Source organism: Magallana gigas, chromosome 7, assembly GCF_963853765.1.
Source record: "Magallana gigas chromosome 7, xbMagGiga1.1, whole genome shotgun sequence".
In the NCBI taxonomy this organism is placed as follows: Eukaryota; Metazoa; Mollusca; class Bivalvia; order Ostreida; family Ostreidae; genus Magallana; species Magallana gigas.
In genome coordinates this window covers 24,641,283-24,657,991 of record NC_088859.1, presented here as the reverse complement: position 1 = coordinate 24,657,991, position 16,709 = coordinate 24,641,283, and the positions used below count along the sequence as shown (strand labels likewise).

The 16,709-nt window shown below is 35.4% G+C and overlaps 2 protein-coding genes across 2 annotated transcripts; one reads left to right on the top strand and one right to left on the bottom strand.

The window, feature by feature from the left end:
* Positions 1-49: 49 nt before the first annotated feature.
* LOC105345189 (adhesion G protein-coupled receptor L3) lies at positions 50-12,782 on the top strand. Its single transcript, XM_066067816.1, has 19 exons — positions 50-209; positions 2,920-3,071; positions 4,070-4,203; positions 4,982-5,109; positions 5,229-5,774; positions 6,346-6,425; positions 6,549-6,737; positions 6,883-7,060; positions 7,163-7,276; positions 7,371-7,599; positions 8,070-8,190; positions 8,311-8,414; positions 8,611-8,713; positions 8,940-9,093; positions 10,385-10,451; positions 10,626-10,692; positions 10,834-10,928; positions 11,018-11,186; positions 11,285-12,782. Exons 1-19 carry the CDS (start codon positions 152-154, stop codon positions 11,408-11,410), a joined length of 2,814 nt encoding a protein of 937 aa, XP_065923888.1. The 5' UTR covers positions 50-151; the 3' UTR covers positions 11,411-12,782.
* A 1,852-nt stretch (positions 12,783-14,634) lies between these two features.
* LOC109620852 (uncharacterized) lies at positions 14,635-16,687 on the bottom strand. The gene is made up of 2 exons (XM_020074104.3): positions 16,582-16,687; positions 14,635-16,218 (listed from the first exon to the last, which is right to left on the bottom strand). The coding sequence occupies exon 2, from the start codon at positions 16,216-16,218 to the stop codon at positions 14,926-14,928; it is 1,293 nt and encodes a 430-aa protein (XP_019929663.3). The 5' UTR covers positions 16,582-16,687; the 3' UTR covers positions 14,635-14,925.
* Between the last annotated feature and the right edge of the window lie 22 nt (positions 16,688-16,709).

Here is a 16,709-nt window from a genome sequence, read left to right as displayed (position 1 = left end):
ACATATTTTATGTGTTTCTTGCGCATGCTTTGGCGCCTTGTTTTGAAGATGAGTCACGTGACTGCCTTGACATCAACAGCATAAAGCTATCGACAGTGGCTGCGGTGTCTGTTATTGCTCTGTGTTCGGGGAACATTAATGCGATCTTAACATGTGGAAGCAAATAACATTTGTTTTGACGGTGTTGATAATCACAACAAACAATTTAGGTAAGCATATTAATTTGCTTGAAGAAGTTTAATCAAATTGGAATTTTATTTTCTAATTTTTTCTGAATTAATTCATTTTTTTCGCCGAATTCTGTCTTCAATTAATTCCCTTGATGTGCAGAGTTTAATTTATTGCGAATATGCACAATAAGAATATTAGAAATTCATTGTCGTGATTTGTATATTTCAGTGCAGTGTAAATTAGATGCATATCAATTTCAAAATGCAAATGAGCATAACGATTGCGTATATTTTATGCAAAATAGTCAAACTGTGGCAAACTTTTACGCACAAAGTAAAAATTAGTCATACTAAAATCAACAAAAAACAAACAATGGGGTTATTAAACATGATGGAGTTTGCTGAATTTGGGAATCAACTGTCCCATTGAAACACAAGCCCTAATTAGAAGCGGTCTCATTAATTCAGAAAAGGATAGGAAGCTACCGAGTGCGTTATGTATTTGTACTAAGGGGACGGGAAACCGCCATAGAAAATCCAACAATGACAATCTCAGGTTTAAGTAGCCTAAGATATAAATACGGGGGAACAGTAATATTTAAAGGAGGGCTTAGTCCCCCCTCCCCAAACACGATTAAAACTAAGAGGCTATAATTGTAAGAGATAGTTATATTTGTAAATCACGCTTGGATGTGTCAGTTCCTCTCCGACTTAAATACACTGACGATATGAATTTGTCTCGATCAAATGATGAATTACAAGTGTGCAGCTATTTTTCATTTTATATCTTACACATGCCTAGGTCTCTTCTATGGACACGCGAGTGTTAAGTTAGATCAGGAAGTCCTTTATATAAAATACACTGTATATATAAACTACATGTAATAAAGTGTAAGATTTCCTATTGATTTGCAAATTTAGAATTTTTTTCTGTGTTTTTTCTCTCTTTTTTTCCCCTTAATTTCCCATGAATTTTTACACAATTGTATAAAATTATTCGCTAACATGTTTATAGGGTGCATAGTGTAGCATTAATGTACATGTACATAAATCGCATGATGAAAATTGTCGTATTTGTGGCATTCTGTAAATGAACATATTATGTTTTTGTAAATGGTTTATTTGTACATATACATGTACATTAAATTTATTAGGCTTTAGTCTTGCCTTGCATCAAACTTTGGACATAACAACATAATTGTTCAGAGACGTTCAACACAAACACATTATATAGTAGATAATGATTATTCTCTTTTTACACACTTATATAGGGCGTATATGTTTCTACATTTAATAGAGAGAAAATTTATACGTTCCCAGTCCAAGACAATTCCTATAATTAATCTGTAATCCAAATCAGTAAAATTGACTTACTAACATAAAAAGTTTACTGATTTTTGATGAGATAATACCTAATTGAGTTTCAGAAACCAAGTTTATCAGATACAGTCAAAGAAGTGTTTTCCGTTTTTTAAGTAGATCGCTTTTCTTGATCCCAAAAAGTCATTTTGTTCCATACTTAAGGTTGGTACTGATAATGATGTAATTTCAGACTTTTCGGCGCCTCACTGTCGCCACTGTATATACTTTGGGGCTGTAAACATGGGATGTAGGAAACTACACTACCATCCCTCTGGGTCACAGCAGAGTGATTGTGTGTCCTGTGTTCAAGACTTACTGTCGTAGTATGATAAAAATAGATAATTTGCTTGAAATTTACTACGAACAAAATCCCCCCCTCTCTCTCTCTCTCTCTCTCTCTCTCTCTCTCTCTCTCTCTCTCTCTCTCTCTCTCTCTCTCTCTCTCTCTCTCTCTTAGTGTTTTAATTATTCCTTTTTTTGAGAAATGGAGAGGCATATTCTTCTCAAGAGAGAATGTTTTAATCATTGTCATCAATACCGGTTGCCTTTGAATACTAGTACACTGTAATGTCCCAGACATCATACATAAAACATGCATCAAACATGCTCCATAAGCTGTACAAATTACGAGGCGAATTTTCCCACATCTGTCCCCCGTCTCCCCTAGACGAAACATTGTGCACACCACAGATTTGACACGCCGAGGCTCAATTGCCTTCAACAGATGAGAAAATTAATACAGAACTGGGTTTGTTTTTGCCACTGATAAGGCGTTTACAGAACATTAGAAATAACAGCATTCTTGTACTTATTGTCGCTCTTACTTCTTTTGAAGAAAAAGATTTATGCTGAACAGTGAGACAGATTATAGAATTAGCTTCTGCTTAGAATTACAGAAGAAACGTTTCGCACCACCTGTTTCCTTACAAACTGATTAAAGGAAATACATTTCAAAAATACTTCATAATTATATTGCTGAAGAGTAAATAACATTGAGTCATCGTCATGTGATGCCAAAAATGTATAACCTATATTGTAATTCTTACAATACTTATATCATTAATTTACGTACATGGAGGTACATACATTGATATTGCTTATTCGTACAGTTACATGTTATATTTGAATAATTAGGGGCAGTGAAAATAAGAATGATAAAAGAAATGTAATTTTATATGTTGTATATTTATATCCATGCACATAATTAAATACCACATGAAACATTAAGTCATATTGTATATGTTCTAATTACTTGGGATTTACATCGACCCGCTAAATAATACGACGTGAGTACATGAATTGTATATATAGTATATTATACATGTACATGTATATATAACAGACGACATTTTGAACAGTATAATCTGAATCTCCCGTTGTTTTACAGTCAACTCAAAGGTCACATGTACCCCGCCGTGGAAAAAAGTACACCGCGGCTGTTACATGTTCAACAGGCATCTGTCCACATGGTACGATGCTCAGCAGGTCTGTCAAAGAAACGGGGGCTACCTGGCGTCCATGTCGAGCAGAGCAGAGGCGGTAAGGAGTATTCTTAGAACGCTACAATCAAATTATCACATTATGAGCATATCACATTATTTGTTCTAATTTTAATAAGGAAAATTGTTTTGAAGAATGTAGGTATTACATTTGGTGTTACGTAACTGATTACACAGAGAGAGAGAGAGAGAGAAGAGAGAGAGAGAGAGAGAGAGAGAGAGAGAGAGAGAGAGAATAGATGTTACTTAACAGCTGTCATCACGATTTCCTCATATAAACATCACTTATAAACACGGTTAATTAAAAATATATACTCCCCGCACAGTGAGATATACAACATGTAATAAAAACGAAATCTAATCCCATCTCCGCCCCCGAAATACAGCGAGAGCTCACGAAAGAATGTGGGCCATTAGATTTTTTATTTAGCAATTCCATCAACAACAAAAAACCCAGCCTATATCTATGATTACTTATAATAACTAGAAATTACGTATGGCAAACACAATTACTAAACTTTAAAGATAAAGCTCCTCAATGTGTTGTCTACTCCATTTTTGATTATATAGCACCGTGTTACCAAATCAATGGAGTTTTAGAGAAAAAAAAGTTAGAGAATCAGTTTTGAAATTGACCAAAACTTCTCATATCAAAAATATTATAATAAGTAAAATGAAAGTCACACCGTTTGTAAGAGTTTCTTTTACGTGTCATTGAGAACGATTTTAATCATTGCATTATCTTTCACACTAAACAAGATTTCAGTTTTATATACATGTATTTAATATCATACACATTAACAGATCGGTATGAATTACGGGTCAAGATTATTGATAGCTATCGATGTAAAATTTTCTTCCAAAAATGTTTTTTATCACCGAGGACATTGGGTTAATTGTTTAATAATGGTAACACACTCTGGCTGGAAAAGTTAGTTCTGCGAATGTTTGTAGGTGCGAGCATTGCTGAACATTCTCTGTATTATATGTCTGTAGGTGCGAGCATTGCTGAACATCCTCTGTATTATCTGTTTGTAGGTGCGGGTATTGATAAACATCCACCCCTTGATCCGGACAGCGTCCATGAAGCACTGGTGGCTGGGGCTGTCCCTCAATAAAACAATCGCCAAGTGGAAGTGGGAGGACGGAGGTGATCTCCAAACCAGTGTCATGTAAGAATGGGGGGGGGGGGGGGGCGGCATACTGCATTCTCATTGCGGTGCGGGGTCCTAACGCCATACTGATTATTACGTAAAACTGGATAAGGGTTTAACCATGTGATGTCGATTGGCTTTCATTTACAAAAATAATATACTTATAATTACGTTTTGTAAATAGATTTTAATCCCTAGTTCCTTTTATCAAGAAAAAGCGAAATAGTCAACATCATTAGGCCTATTTCTAATATGAAATTTCTGCAATGTGTATTGCGGAACTTGTATTGCTGAACTTTTCAGATTAATATTGACATGTTTTAGACGATTATTAAAAATGTAATGTTAACTATATAATTTTGGTTTTCATGACAAGCTAGTTAACAATGGATGATTATGTCGATTCTTAATACTGGCATAATCGTCTGTGATCTCTTACCGAAGAATATTCTCGGTTAATGGCTTCAAAGTTGTCATTCTTCTATCGCAAGAGGACAGCAGCGGATATTTACATGTAGGTCTTATTCTGATAGGCTTAGGACTTTCTTCGGAAAGGTCCATCCCCCATTCCAAAATGTCTTATCAACTGTCAGTCTAAATTCTATATCTGCAAATCATTGTTACAAAACTTTTTTAATGGTAATTGCAATCCTCCATGAACGAGAAATATTTACAAAGTTTTTTAAATGGATACACCTAATTAATCATGACATTTACAGTTTTTCATGTTTACTTGTCAATAACCATGTTTTTGCATGAATTTTTGTTATTTACATGTGTGTTGGTTATATTACAGTGCCTGGAAACCTGGTGAGCCCAACAACTCCCTGAGAGACGAACAATGTGGGGAGATGAACATACAGGGCAAACTGAACGACCAGAAGTGTGACTCCCTCAACCCTTTCATCTGCGAGCAATACCCTCGTAAGTAGTTATCTTGATGATTGTTTCGACTACTCTTCATTGTTATACATATACAAAAATTTCTTCTTTGAATTATCGTGCAATGTAAGAAATTTAGAAGATCTGGTTTATTTTATCAGCGACCTTGCCGCCACCTTCCACAACAACAGTGGCGACAACTACGGACGACCCAGACACAACCACGGACATGCTCACCCCCACCACGAGGAATCCAGGGCACACAGTGAAGACAACCACCTTCTTCAACCTGAACAAGACATTTACTGTTGGGTACAAACAACGAGAGACAGTATCTGTACATCCTGGCGAAGAGAGCTTACCAGAAATGACCACTGGGTCAGACAAGTCGAGAGAAGAGAAACCTCTAACACATACTACAGACCCCACCAGCAACTCTTCAACGGGTAAATTGACTACTTCAAGGCCATCAAATATTGTGAAAACGACTTTAAAATCTGCCTCTTCTCGTCGTGATAAAACGACAAGAATGTTTTTGAATATGGATTCAGTCCAATCATCTTCTGGACTTCACAAAACACCTGCCCCCAACGAAGCAGACGGAAATGTAGAAAAAATCCAATGCGACCCTCTGGAAGCGTACGATATATCTTGGCCAAGGGCAACCAAGGGGGAAGTAGTCAGCCGCCCTTGCAAGACTGGAACTGGTACGATTCCTTTATATCATAGTAATTGTCATTATTATTCATAGTTTTTAAATGTATTGATAGCCATATGTTTACAAGGAATGACTATTTTCTCCACCATTTCTCAAGAAATCCGATTGTGTTTCATAAAGCAATGAAAAGAACGAAAAGAACTATCTAACTGTACTAGTACTTTATGTATCAACTCGTCCGCGTGCGTTGTACTATAAATGTACTTTTGACGTGACTATACGTTGTTTGAAAAACTAAGCAACTTTGAAAGCATGCTTTCCACGGATTTGCACGTGCTGACCTTAAACTTCCTAGTAGGTGTGGTAACCATGGTAACCTACACATACATGGAAGATTTGGTTGTTCCTTAAGTATAACGTGTTGATCAACAATAACGATACGTATTTTCAGTCACTTTTTAAGGATAATTGAGGAAGGATTCGGAGATAGATTGTAAGCATAAACAATAAACTGCTTTCTTTGTTGGTTTTTATATGGTCTTTGAAGAAAGCGATCATTGCAAAAAAAAGTATACAAGTTTACAAGTATTTTAAAATGAATTCTATGTGTTTTTATTTAGGGTTTGCCACGTGGACTTGCGATGAGAAAACAGCAGAATGGAGAGAAATGCCGAATATTGACGACTGTGTATCAAAAGATGTAAGAAAAAAACATCCAAACCACTCTTCTAAATGTAACACATGTAAAGCACACATCTATATATGAATATAGAAGTCTATACTAAAGTGTATAAACTATCATTATAATCCGAATGTTCTTCAGATTGAGAGAATCCTTGACCAGACACTGAGTACGTCAGAGGACGTGTCACAGCTGACGGCGGATCTAGTGGACGCGCTACAGGCCGGGGGCGGGAGAACAGTGGCAGACATCGTCACCACAGCCCGGGTCCTCAAGTCTATCCCGGCCATTCAAGCTAAAGACGAGGAAGAATTCAGAACACTAGCTCAGGTAAAATTAAAGTGAATTGCTGCTGAATGTCCACTCCTTAATTTATAGTACATGTAACTCCTAATACACAACATAGTTTTGATTACCATCGGTACGATATCTATCATTTTCAAGTAAATTGTTTGTCTTACAAATTATTTTGTAGGACACTATTTCGATCGGCAGTCTTTTGGTGAAACAAACAATGGACTCGACAGACCTGTCGTCTGCTGACAAAAAGCGCGCGGCGTCCGTCCTTCTGTCGGCCGTTGAGGAAGTCGCCAGCGAGCTGTTGGACTCCATTGACAAGCCAATAGCTTTCCAAACTAAATCCCACACTATACGTAAGACAAATTCATAATTTGTGATCATTTAAAAGAAAAAAAATATGAATCATGAAGACTATGAAATGGAAAAAATGAAATGCTTTTGGTTTTGTCCTGCAGTTGCCATGTTCTACGTTTTGGACGCCGCCTCCGTCACCGACTTGAATTTCAACACCGATGATTCGGGCTCCAACTTTCTTATCCCTGAACACACTATAAAACAATATAATAAAAGTAAGGGTTGCATTTCGCATCTTCGTATACTTAAGAGTGTAGTTTGCATTACACAAATTGATACACGTATGATTTTGTTACTTTTGAATTTTAGATGGTTTGACAAAGATTGTGTTTATGAAGCACTCAAACGCCGCTGATCTGCTTCCGGTCCCTGATATTAACTACACGATTCTAAAAGACATTCTCAGTGCCTCCATTCCTGGTTTTGATGTGAGGGATCTAAATGATCCTGTAACATTCACCATGAAGCTACAGAGGAGCAGACGTTCAGGGTCCTCAATAGCTACTCCTCTGTGCTCCTTCTGGAATTTCTCAAAAGGGTAATATTTTGTGAATTCCTACTCCGTTCAAACATGTTACAAAATCATTCAATGATATCTAAAATCTTTTGGATTTGTCAATACAAGACGTGTTTTCTTCAATCTTTGTTAAAATTAGCCATACAATGTACAAGGAAAATGCTGTTTGGAAAGAAAAAAAAGTTTTAGGTCTTGCAAAGAAAAATATTTAGCTAAACTTTTTGTGTTGACAGGTAACAGTATCCATTTCTCCGTATGGCATTTTTCCTTTAAGGAATATAATCTTAACCTTGAAAATAAACCACTTTATTAAAGATCACAAAGTCTATACCAAATATATCAAAATAAGACAGGGTTCATTATCTAAACTTAAAAGCATTCATACACTCTACGATACTGTAAGTTTCCAACTATATTTCAATAAGGATTTTATATGCAATGTACATGTAATTTACTTTGAGTATATACGTATTTATTTTAATCTTTTGCAGAGAAGTAGGCGATTGGTCTCAGGAAGGCTGTTCTTTGAAGGAAGTGAACAACACACATGTGACTTGCCAGTGTGATCACCTGACAAACTTCGCGGTTCTGATGGACGTTTCGGGAGTAGAGGTCAGTATCAAACAAGTTGAAAAGATTTATTACTCCAGATGAATTCTGTGAATTTCTATAAAAAAATGATGATAAAACTCTTATTTAATAGATAGTTCATTTGTTTATTTATTTCCACAGCTGGGTTATCAACATGTGTTGTCTCTGACCTTCATAAGTTATATTGGTTGTATCATTTCCATCATCTTTCTGGCCACCAGTTGGTTAACATTTCAATGTCTAGGGTAAGAACTCATTTTAATACAATTGTTCACGTTAAAACTTTTTAATTGCACTGTACTGTTGGAATACAATTTGTGACCTCACCAAGTGTATGGTGCCGTGGCCAGGATTTTGCCTAATATATCAAATCTTAATTTAATAACCAGCCTTTATGTTTGTTAATCCTTAATCCTTGTAACAGTTATTTTCTTTATTTAGGTCATTACAAGGCGAGAGGAACTCAATTCACAAGAATCTTGTATTCTGTCTCTTCGCAGCAGAGGTTATCTTTGTTTTTGGCATTGGGAGAACGGAACAAAAGGTGCGAAATCCTGATTAAAATATTTGACATTATGTATTTATAACTTTTTGGAAAGCTATACACACCCTTCATCAAGTAATTATTCTTTCTTACTATATTTCACAAAGCTATGAGATTTTTCATGCATTATTGTCAAACAATTTGTGATTTATAAACATTTTGACAGAACCCATCTGTCGCACTAGATAAACATGCCGGTAACCTTGGTTCTATTTTACCCCCCTAGGTCGCCTGTGCCGCCATAGCGCTTCTCTTGCACTTCTTCTTTCTGTCTGCCTTCACTTGGATGTTGATGGAGGGGATCCATATCGTTGTCATGTTGGTACAAGTCTTTGATGCCGCCAAATCCCGGCTCAAATACTACTATCTCGTTGGCTACGGTACGTTCGATAAACTGTTCAATCATCACATCTAATGTACCTTAACTATATTGTATATTATTTGATAATAGATGTTGATACTTCTATTTTTTATTAAAATAACTTACTTAAAATGCCGACTGATGTAATTACTACATATACCGGTATGTATAGGATGTAAACTTGAACTAAAATAGAAAAACACATAATACAAAAGCCTACATTCTTAAGAAAGGAAAATACTTTTTTGATAGGCCCATGTTCAGTATTCTTTTCTTTATTGCTTTTGGTAAGCTGTCTCAATCCATTTAGCAAGGAGCTTATAGTATAACAACTGTTATATATGTACATGCGTCGTTTTTTGGTTTTTTTTGCTTTTGCTTTTATGGTTTTTTGGGGGCGGGAGGGGGGCAAAAAAGGTGATAGTGTGTTTAATTCCCTTCTTTAAGAGTCAAGAAACCCAATAACTAATAAACAATTGTGACGTACAGTTGTGAGCTTTGAGCCGGATGCAAATGTTTACTGTCTGAAAATAATGAGATTGATCATGAAATTTAAAAGTCTTTAAGATTCAATATGGCGGAAATCAACAATAGGCAAAATCTAATTAAACATTTGCTCTTAGGACATATTCTGTTTTGCTTACGCCCTTTCTTCCGAAGGTCGAACGTTCAAGTGGTCTTAGGTTTCGATCTTATTTCATCCTCGTGTTAATTTGCCAAAACAGGAAATGGAAAAGAAAAATTGTCTGTCTCAAGTTAGGCTTTTGAACACCCTACTTAATTGATACTTACATGTAAAAAAAACAAAAAAAAAACAAATGTGTCTTAGGCGCAACCCAATTAAGATTTTAATTATTACATGTAATACTTAAGTTGTTTACACAAAATTTCTAATCTTGCATATCACACTCAAAAATATGAAGAAGTATAAGGCAGGGTTGGTTTATATTGTTTAAATAAAAACCAAAAGTTAATCAATTCATGATTTTTTTGGATTACGTTCAAAGAACAACCAGTTTTGTCAAAGTTGATATTCAAACAATCTATGAATTACTTTTCTTGAATATCATACTAATATTTGAAAATGAAATATAAAATAGATTTAACTTGTCTATATAAGCAATCTGTAGTGTCTGCTGTCGCTGCTTTATTTTACATGCAAATAATTTACAGCTATTTTTTACGATTAGATATTAAAATAATCATTGATAAACTGTATTGGACTATACATTACAAAATCGATTCATCACAGACAAAGACCCTGGATATAATAAGTATATGTCCTAACAATCTGTGTACTTCTCCAACAGGTGCCCCGGTCATCGTGGTCGCTACCACAGCTACCACGGACTTCACGGCGTACGGCACCGACAACTAGTAAGTGCGGCTATCTCTACTTTTTTATCCTTTCCATCGCCTTTAAGTTTTAAGTTAACAAATCATTTTATGAATATCATGGTTTTTTTTCAACTTTTTTTCTCCCTTTTGGTAACGTTTGAGTGATAAAATTAATATCAATATGATTACGACATTGGTTTCTTTGCTGTACAGTTGTTGGCTGACGACACAGAATTGGTTTATTTGGAGTTTTGCGGGCCCGGTTGCTCTTGTGTTGGCAGTAAGTATCTTATGACATTCTAGGTATCCCCAGGGATTTAATCTGCTCTGTTGTGTCATGTGTGCTATTTTTCCCAATAAAGTTAGAAACTCATGAAATACTAGTATACTGTAACATTAATTTTGCATTTCATGATTGTAGGTAAATGCCATAGTCCTCTCCTATTCCATGTCAATGGTTTGCAGACATTCCGCTTACGTGTTTTCTCAAGATCGTTCACAATCTGGAACGTTTAGGTACATACACATATACTCACTCCCCCCCCCCCCCCCCCCCCTCTCTCTCTCTCTCTCTCATAATCTAACAGCGACTTTTTATTTTTAAGAGCCTGGATTCAGGGAGCCTTAGCTATCGAGGTTCTGCTCGGTTTGACCTGGGTGTTTGGATATTTTTTCATCAATAAGGAGACGGTGGCAGTAGCTTACATATTCACCATACTCAACAGTCTTCAAGGACTTTTCATCTTTATATTTCACTGTGCAATGAATAGAAAGGTAAAAAAAACAACAAAGATCTACTTTTTCACCTAAATCAGCGTAATATGTGTTCAAATATTTTGAGTCAAATTTACTCTTATTTTGTTAAATTATAGGTAAGGGGTGAGTACAAGAAACTTGTACGTCTCAGCAAGAGAGCGCCCTCAACAACCACCAAACCACAGTCGAACACCGCCCGGAAGCAGAGTGGATCTTATGAACTGTATGTTCCTTCCTCCTAACTTTGAAGAGTTCCAATCGCCATTTGTGCTGTTTGCAGATTGCGACGTCTTATAAAGTGCACTTACCTGACATTTGATCGTGTGAAATAACACACTAATATTGATGATCCAAAGTTGTACAGATCTAGAACTGTGATTTATAACGATGCGCATGCCCTAAGCAGTGTAAGAGATCATAAGATACTACGCATTGTTTGGGGGGGGGGGGGGGGGGTCGTTCAAAAGTCGATAGGCGTAATATTTTTTAAAGATACATAATGATTTATGTAATTATAGTTTAAGGAAAACAATTATGTGTCATCTAATAGGAGTCTTGACCGCCGAAGGAGATAAAACGGTTAAAAATAAATGTAATGCAAAGTGTTTATGAAGTGGGCATCTTATCTAAATGTGTAGTAGAAAAAAACACTTTTATTTTGCTTAAAATTTACCGAGTTCTGTCTCAGGCTGAGTAAAGTTCCCGGATCAAACTCGTGCAATACTGTTATGTTTACGTGTACATTTTATTTTTATATCATAATGACTTGCAGTATTATAGAAATGTCATAATGAGATAAACTAAATGTGGATCATTGCTTTTGTAAATAGATTTTTCTTCTTTCTTATTCATTTTTGTGGATCGTTTTAGCACAATTGTAGAATTTTAAGGGTAACAAAGACATTTTCTTATTTTTTTTGTATGACGAGAAAATGAATTTGTAGAAATTATGTCTGTTTTATTTGTTGTGTATAGTTTTTTCTTAAAATGTTGACCCAAATTTATTGTACTTGATAAGTGCATATATTATACTTTTTTCTGTAATAAAAAAGTCCCATACACAATTGCAATAATGTATAAAATCACAAAAGTTTCTATAGAGATTATGAAATGTATAAAACCCAGTTTTCGTATAGAAATGTGTTTCGTACTGTATGTTTATTTTTCATGATAATATACAATGTACTGATATTTTGCTCAGGGTTGTATATATATAATTTCACAAGGTCCTTTAGCGATGTACATTTATCACTGCTAATATTAAAAAAATATCCGGAATCCTCATTAAATAACATCATATTCCTTTTAGTGCTTCCAGAATATAACAGTATGACTGCATGCTTAAAATACATATTGTTTTAAGTATTTAAAACATTCAAGTTGACATTTTGCTGAAACTTTACACAAAAGAAGAGGACACACCCACCAAACATGTACATGTTGTTGATCTGTTCGTCTGTATGTTGACTTGTTTTGTTGTAGCTGTAAAGGTTTGTTGTTTTTGTTTGCTATAAATGATGCTTCACTGCCAAGTACTAACGTTTGTCTACATGTTTACCAATCATTTTGTACTCAATTTTATACATTCTTTTACAATAAATTGTTTTACGGATAGTTTTGTTTTCACATTTCCCCCAAAAATACCAAGTTTCCAAATACAATAGTCAATACTGTATATTCTAATTTGTTAACAAAAATCAATCCTTTCTAAAATATTCTCCCTTCGACCCTTTTGTTCACTTTTTGGATATGTGTAAAATCTAAAGAAGGTTTTTTTTTGTCATACTAGGACCGACAGAAGCAATGGGGTATCTCAATTTGATTTTCGCCCAATTTGATCGAGCGTTTTTCCCATTCCAATTTTGGAATTTCAAATGTTAATCATGCTTTTTATGACTTTTGGGATAACGGTACCCTACGCAATTAATTGTATGTACATGTAGCCAAGCTATGAGAGCAGTAGATACACGAATTGACCCTGAGCTCCTCCTCTTGCACTTGAGCCATCTTTATGACATACATTACAAACAGGACCTTACATGGACGTTCCACGAATACTACAGGGGATTAAGATGAAGTGTGCCCTCTACCGAGGAGACACAGACATTTGGTGGAAACAGTTGACCTTCACCCCATTCTCTGGAGTTTATTGTATTATATTTGAAAGAGAAAATAGTATTTCAAGTACGTGTACACTAATATCAAATTGGATAATGAAATTATACCCTGTCGTCTTCTCCAATGATGAAATACCAGGACCGGGTGGTATAGCAAGACAAGATACCTCGTTTTGACACAGGGAAACCATGCACACTGTCATTTTTAGTTCATTTTTTGTAACAGGAATATTTCATTGACCTAGAATATTAATTGGATAGAAAATTTTAAAATACGTGTATAACCTTCCATTCTTCGTATTGAGATGTGTAAAACTTTTTAAAGGGACTTGGACACGATTTTAGATCAAAATTTTGTTTTCAATTTCTTTATGCATAAAATGATTTACTTGCACATTTTGAATAATTGACCATAATTTGAATGTTAGAAGTCAAGTTATAAGAGAGATACAGGGGTAAGAATTTATTGTTATGTAAACAAAGCTCGAGTCTTATGTTTGTTTACAAATAATATAAAGTATGAAATTACCACTTCTTTAAGAAAATGATTCATTAAAAAGAAGGTAAACTGATTCGATGTGATCATAAATGATATTATTAATAGAAAAAAGCAACATTTGAATGAAACTTACACCAATAAAACACATATGTAAACAATAACAAGACTCGCGCTTTGTTTACAAAACAAAGAATATTTAATTCTTTATCTTTCTTTTAACTCCGTATTTGACTTTCTAATTTTGACAAAGCATTAAAAATACCCATATCAACCATTCTAAATATTGAAAATGGAAATATAACATTTTGAATTTTAAAGCTCAAATCGTGTCTAAGTCCCTTTAAAAGGTTCTGTTGTGGTGAAATTTCAGCATTGTCATCCGCGATATTCAGTATAGCAGTATAATGCTATTAACAATGATAAAATGTTCATATTATATTATACATGACTACATGTAAGTTGTGTGTATCGTAAGGTCTTAGAAATTGTGTCCAAACCTCTTCAATTCACATGTAGGTACTTATTTATTATGATTATTTCCACAATTATATACAGTTGTATATATGAAATTTCACTGGAATTTAACAGGGATTTAAGGCGTAAATAGCAAAGATCACATTTTGTTTTGAAGACGACTTCATATTTCATTTAAAAATAAAACTTTATCATGATATTTGGTTCAACATACATGTATTTCTGCATATTGCTATCATAATGAATGTCAAAGAAAATTGCCATCAACTCTCTCTCTCTCTCTCTCTCTCTCTCTCTCTCTCTCTCTCTCTCTCTCAAAAATAAGCAACATACATGTATATACTTTACACATATATACTTTAATAGATTTTACTGAAGAAAAATAAAGAAAAGTTTTGAATCTCTGTCGGGAACCTGAAGGAAATAATCAATAATGTCCTTGATCATGAATCAAATTGGTATTTTGTAGGAGTACTAATAAATAAAATCTAGAACGTCTTCAAATATTCGAGTTGTAGCTGATCAGTAAACGCACAACAGTTCATAACTCCCTAACGTTCGTGTTATAAATCCCGCCAAGCACGGTAAGTTGCAGCATCAAGCGTTCAGATTCTATCACAAAATGTTCATTGCAAAAACTGCACATCAAGACAGTTTAAAATCCAGTTCAGATGGTCACATTAGAGTTGATGGAGAGGAGTTTCTGGTTGGTGTTCTTGGAGCGTTGTTTGTGAGTAGATTTCATAGTGCTGCGTTGACGCAAAGATTTAAATTGTTCTGGACTGGCGCATTTAAACATTTGCCTCTGAGGTTTAGTGAAGATCAGGGGGTTTGCTACCAAACTCTCTTTTCCGGTTCTTGGTTTGACGTAGCCTGACTTATCCTCGGGTGTTGTCACTGTAGTGCACCGAATTTGAGGAAACCCGCCTAAACTGTCAGAACAAATCTCTGATCTGAACGAATTCATTCCAGGGACTTCACATGAATATTCCATATCCTGACCTGTTTCCATCATTCCTGGCAGCGTGTCAGCTGGATGGATACATCCTGGGAAGGAATATCTTATCTCCTGATCAGAATTCATGACTCCAGGCATCGTGTCAGCTGGATGGATGTATCCAGGGAAGGAATATCCCATCTCCTGATCTAAGTTCATGACTCCAGGCAGCGTGTCAGCTGGATGGATGTATCCAGGGAAGTTATCGAAAAATCCTACTTCCTGATTTGGATCAATGACTCCAGGCAACGTATCAGCCGGATGGATGTATCCAGAGAAGGGGTCGGGATTAATGTACCCATATTGCTCCTCTCCATTCAGGTAGTCGCTTTCACCTGTTTGTTGAAGGTAGCCAAATCCATCTTGATTACCAGTAACCATGCTCACTATTTCTGCAATCTTCTCAGGACCAAGGGATTGGGAGAATATTTCCTGCTTGATTCGGACAATCCTTCTTGGTTTTGAAGGGTCTAATGGGTTGTCCGGGGGACGAGGAATATGCGCCATTGGAAGAATGTTCTCGTTTTGTTCATTTGTTTTATCTTCTTGGTATGCCGTCATTTGCTTTGGAGCAGGTTTGGACTTCTTTTTCTTGGCTTTCTTTTCCTTCTTTTCTGCTTTGTCCATTTTTTGTTTGATACTCTTTAAGTCCAAGCAAGCTAGAGGAACTCTGGGTTTCCTTACGTCAGGTTGAGATAAGTTGTCGGGGCTGATGCAGGGATTGGGTCTGGTTAACGCGACATTGTTGTTACATCTAGATGGAGCGTGAACTTCCCCCAGATTTGGCAGTGCTTCGTACTTTTTACCGGTAGCTGTGAGCGGAAGGGGTTTCTGCCTCGGAATGGTAGGAATCTCTTCCAATCCGTGCATACGATTAGTTGTCGTTATGTCTGGAACGATGTTGTACATTTTGTCGTGCATAAACACTGGCTTCTTTGTGAGTTTTGATTCCTTTCTTCCCATCTGAAATAAAAAAAAATTATTAATTTTTTAATTTTTGTAAAGGAACAAGAAGCTAAAAATCTTTTAGTAGAAGACAAGTTATGTGAAAAGAGGAAAGAAAATCCTATATTCTGGGAAATATTTTGTCATAAACGAATGATGATAGCGGTATACTTTCTTGTTTTTATTTGAAGTAGTCCGACAAACTTTAGTTATTACATTGTTAACGTCAATTTGTTATATGTTACATGTGCATCATACTACATGTAAAACAAATCTTTTTTTTACTATAGGCTTATCAGCTCTAGTTCACCATCCATAAATATTACTATTACAAAAATTGAATAAGAGTTCTGGGGGAAAAAACTGTAAAACAAACATTACCTTGAAATTATTTGCCAAAACAAATAGAAGATTGAAGAGCGTAGATATTTGCGTGCCAATTCGATTTATCTGCTTAGCGATAGATCACGTGACTGATCATTATGACGTCATAAACATTATTGCGTCAA

Bases quoted from the DNA above. Each gene is read 5' to 3' on its own strand.
- LOC109620852 (XM_020074104.3), bottom strand. From the start codon at position 16,218: ATGGGAAGAAAGGAATCAAAACTCACAAAGAAGCCAGTGTTTATGCAC.
- LOC105345189 (XM_066067816.1), top strand. From the start codon at position 152: ATGTGGAAGCAAATAACATTTGTTTTGACGGTGTTGATAATCACAACA. The intron at 210-2,919 runs GTAAGCATATTA...GTTGTTTTACAG, and splicing joins AATCACAACAAACAATTTAG to TCAACTCAAAGGTCACATGT. The intron at 8,191-8,310 runs GTCAGTATCAAA...TTATTTCCACAG, and splicing joins TGGACGTTTCGGGAGTAGAG to CTGGGTTATCAACATGTGTT.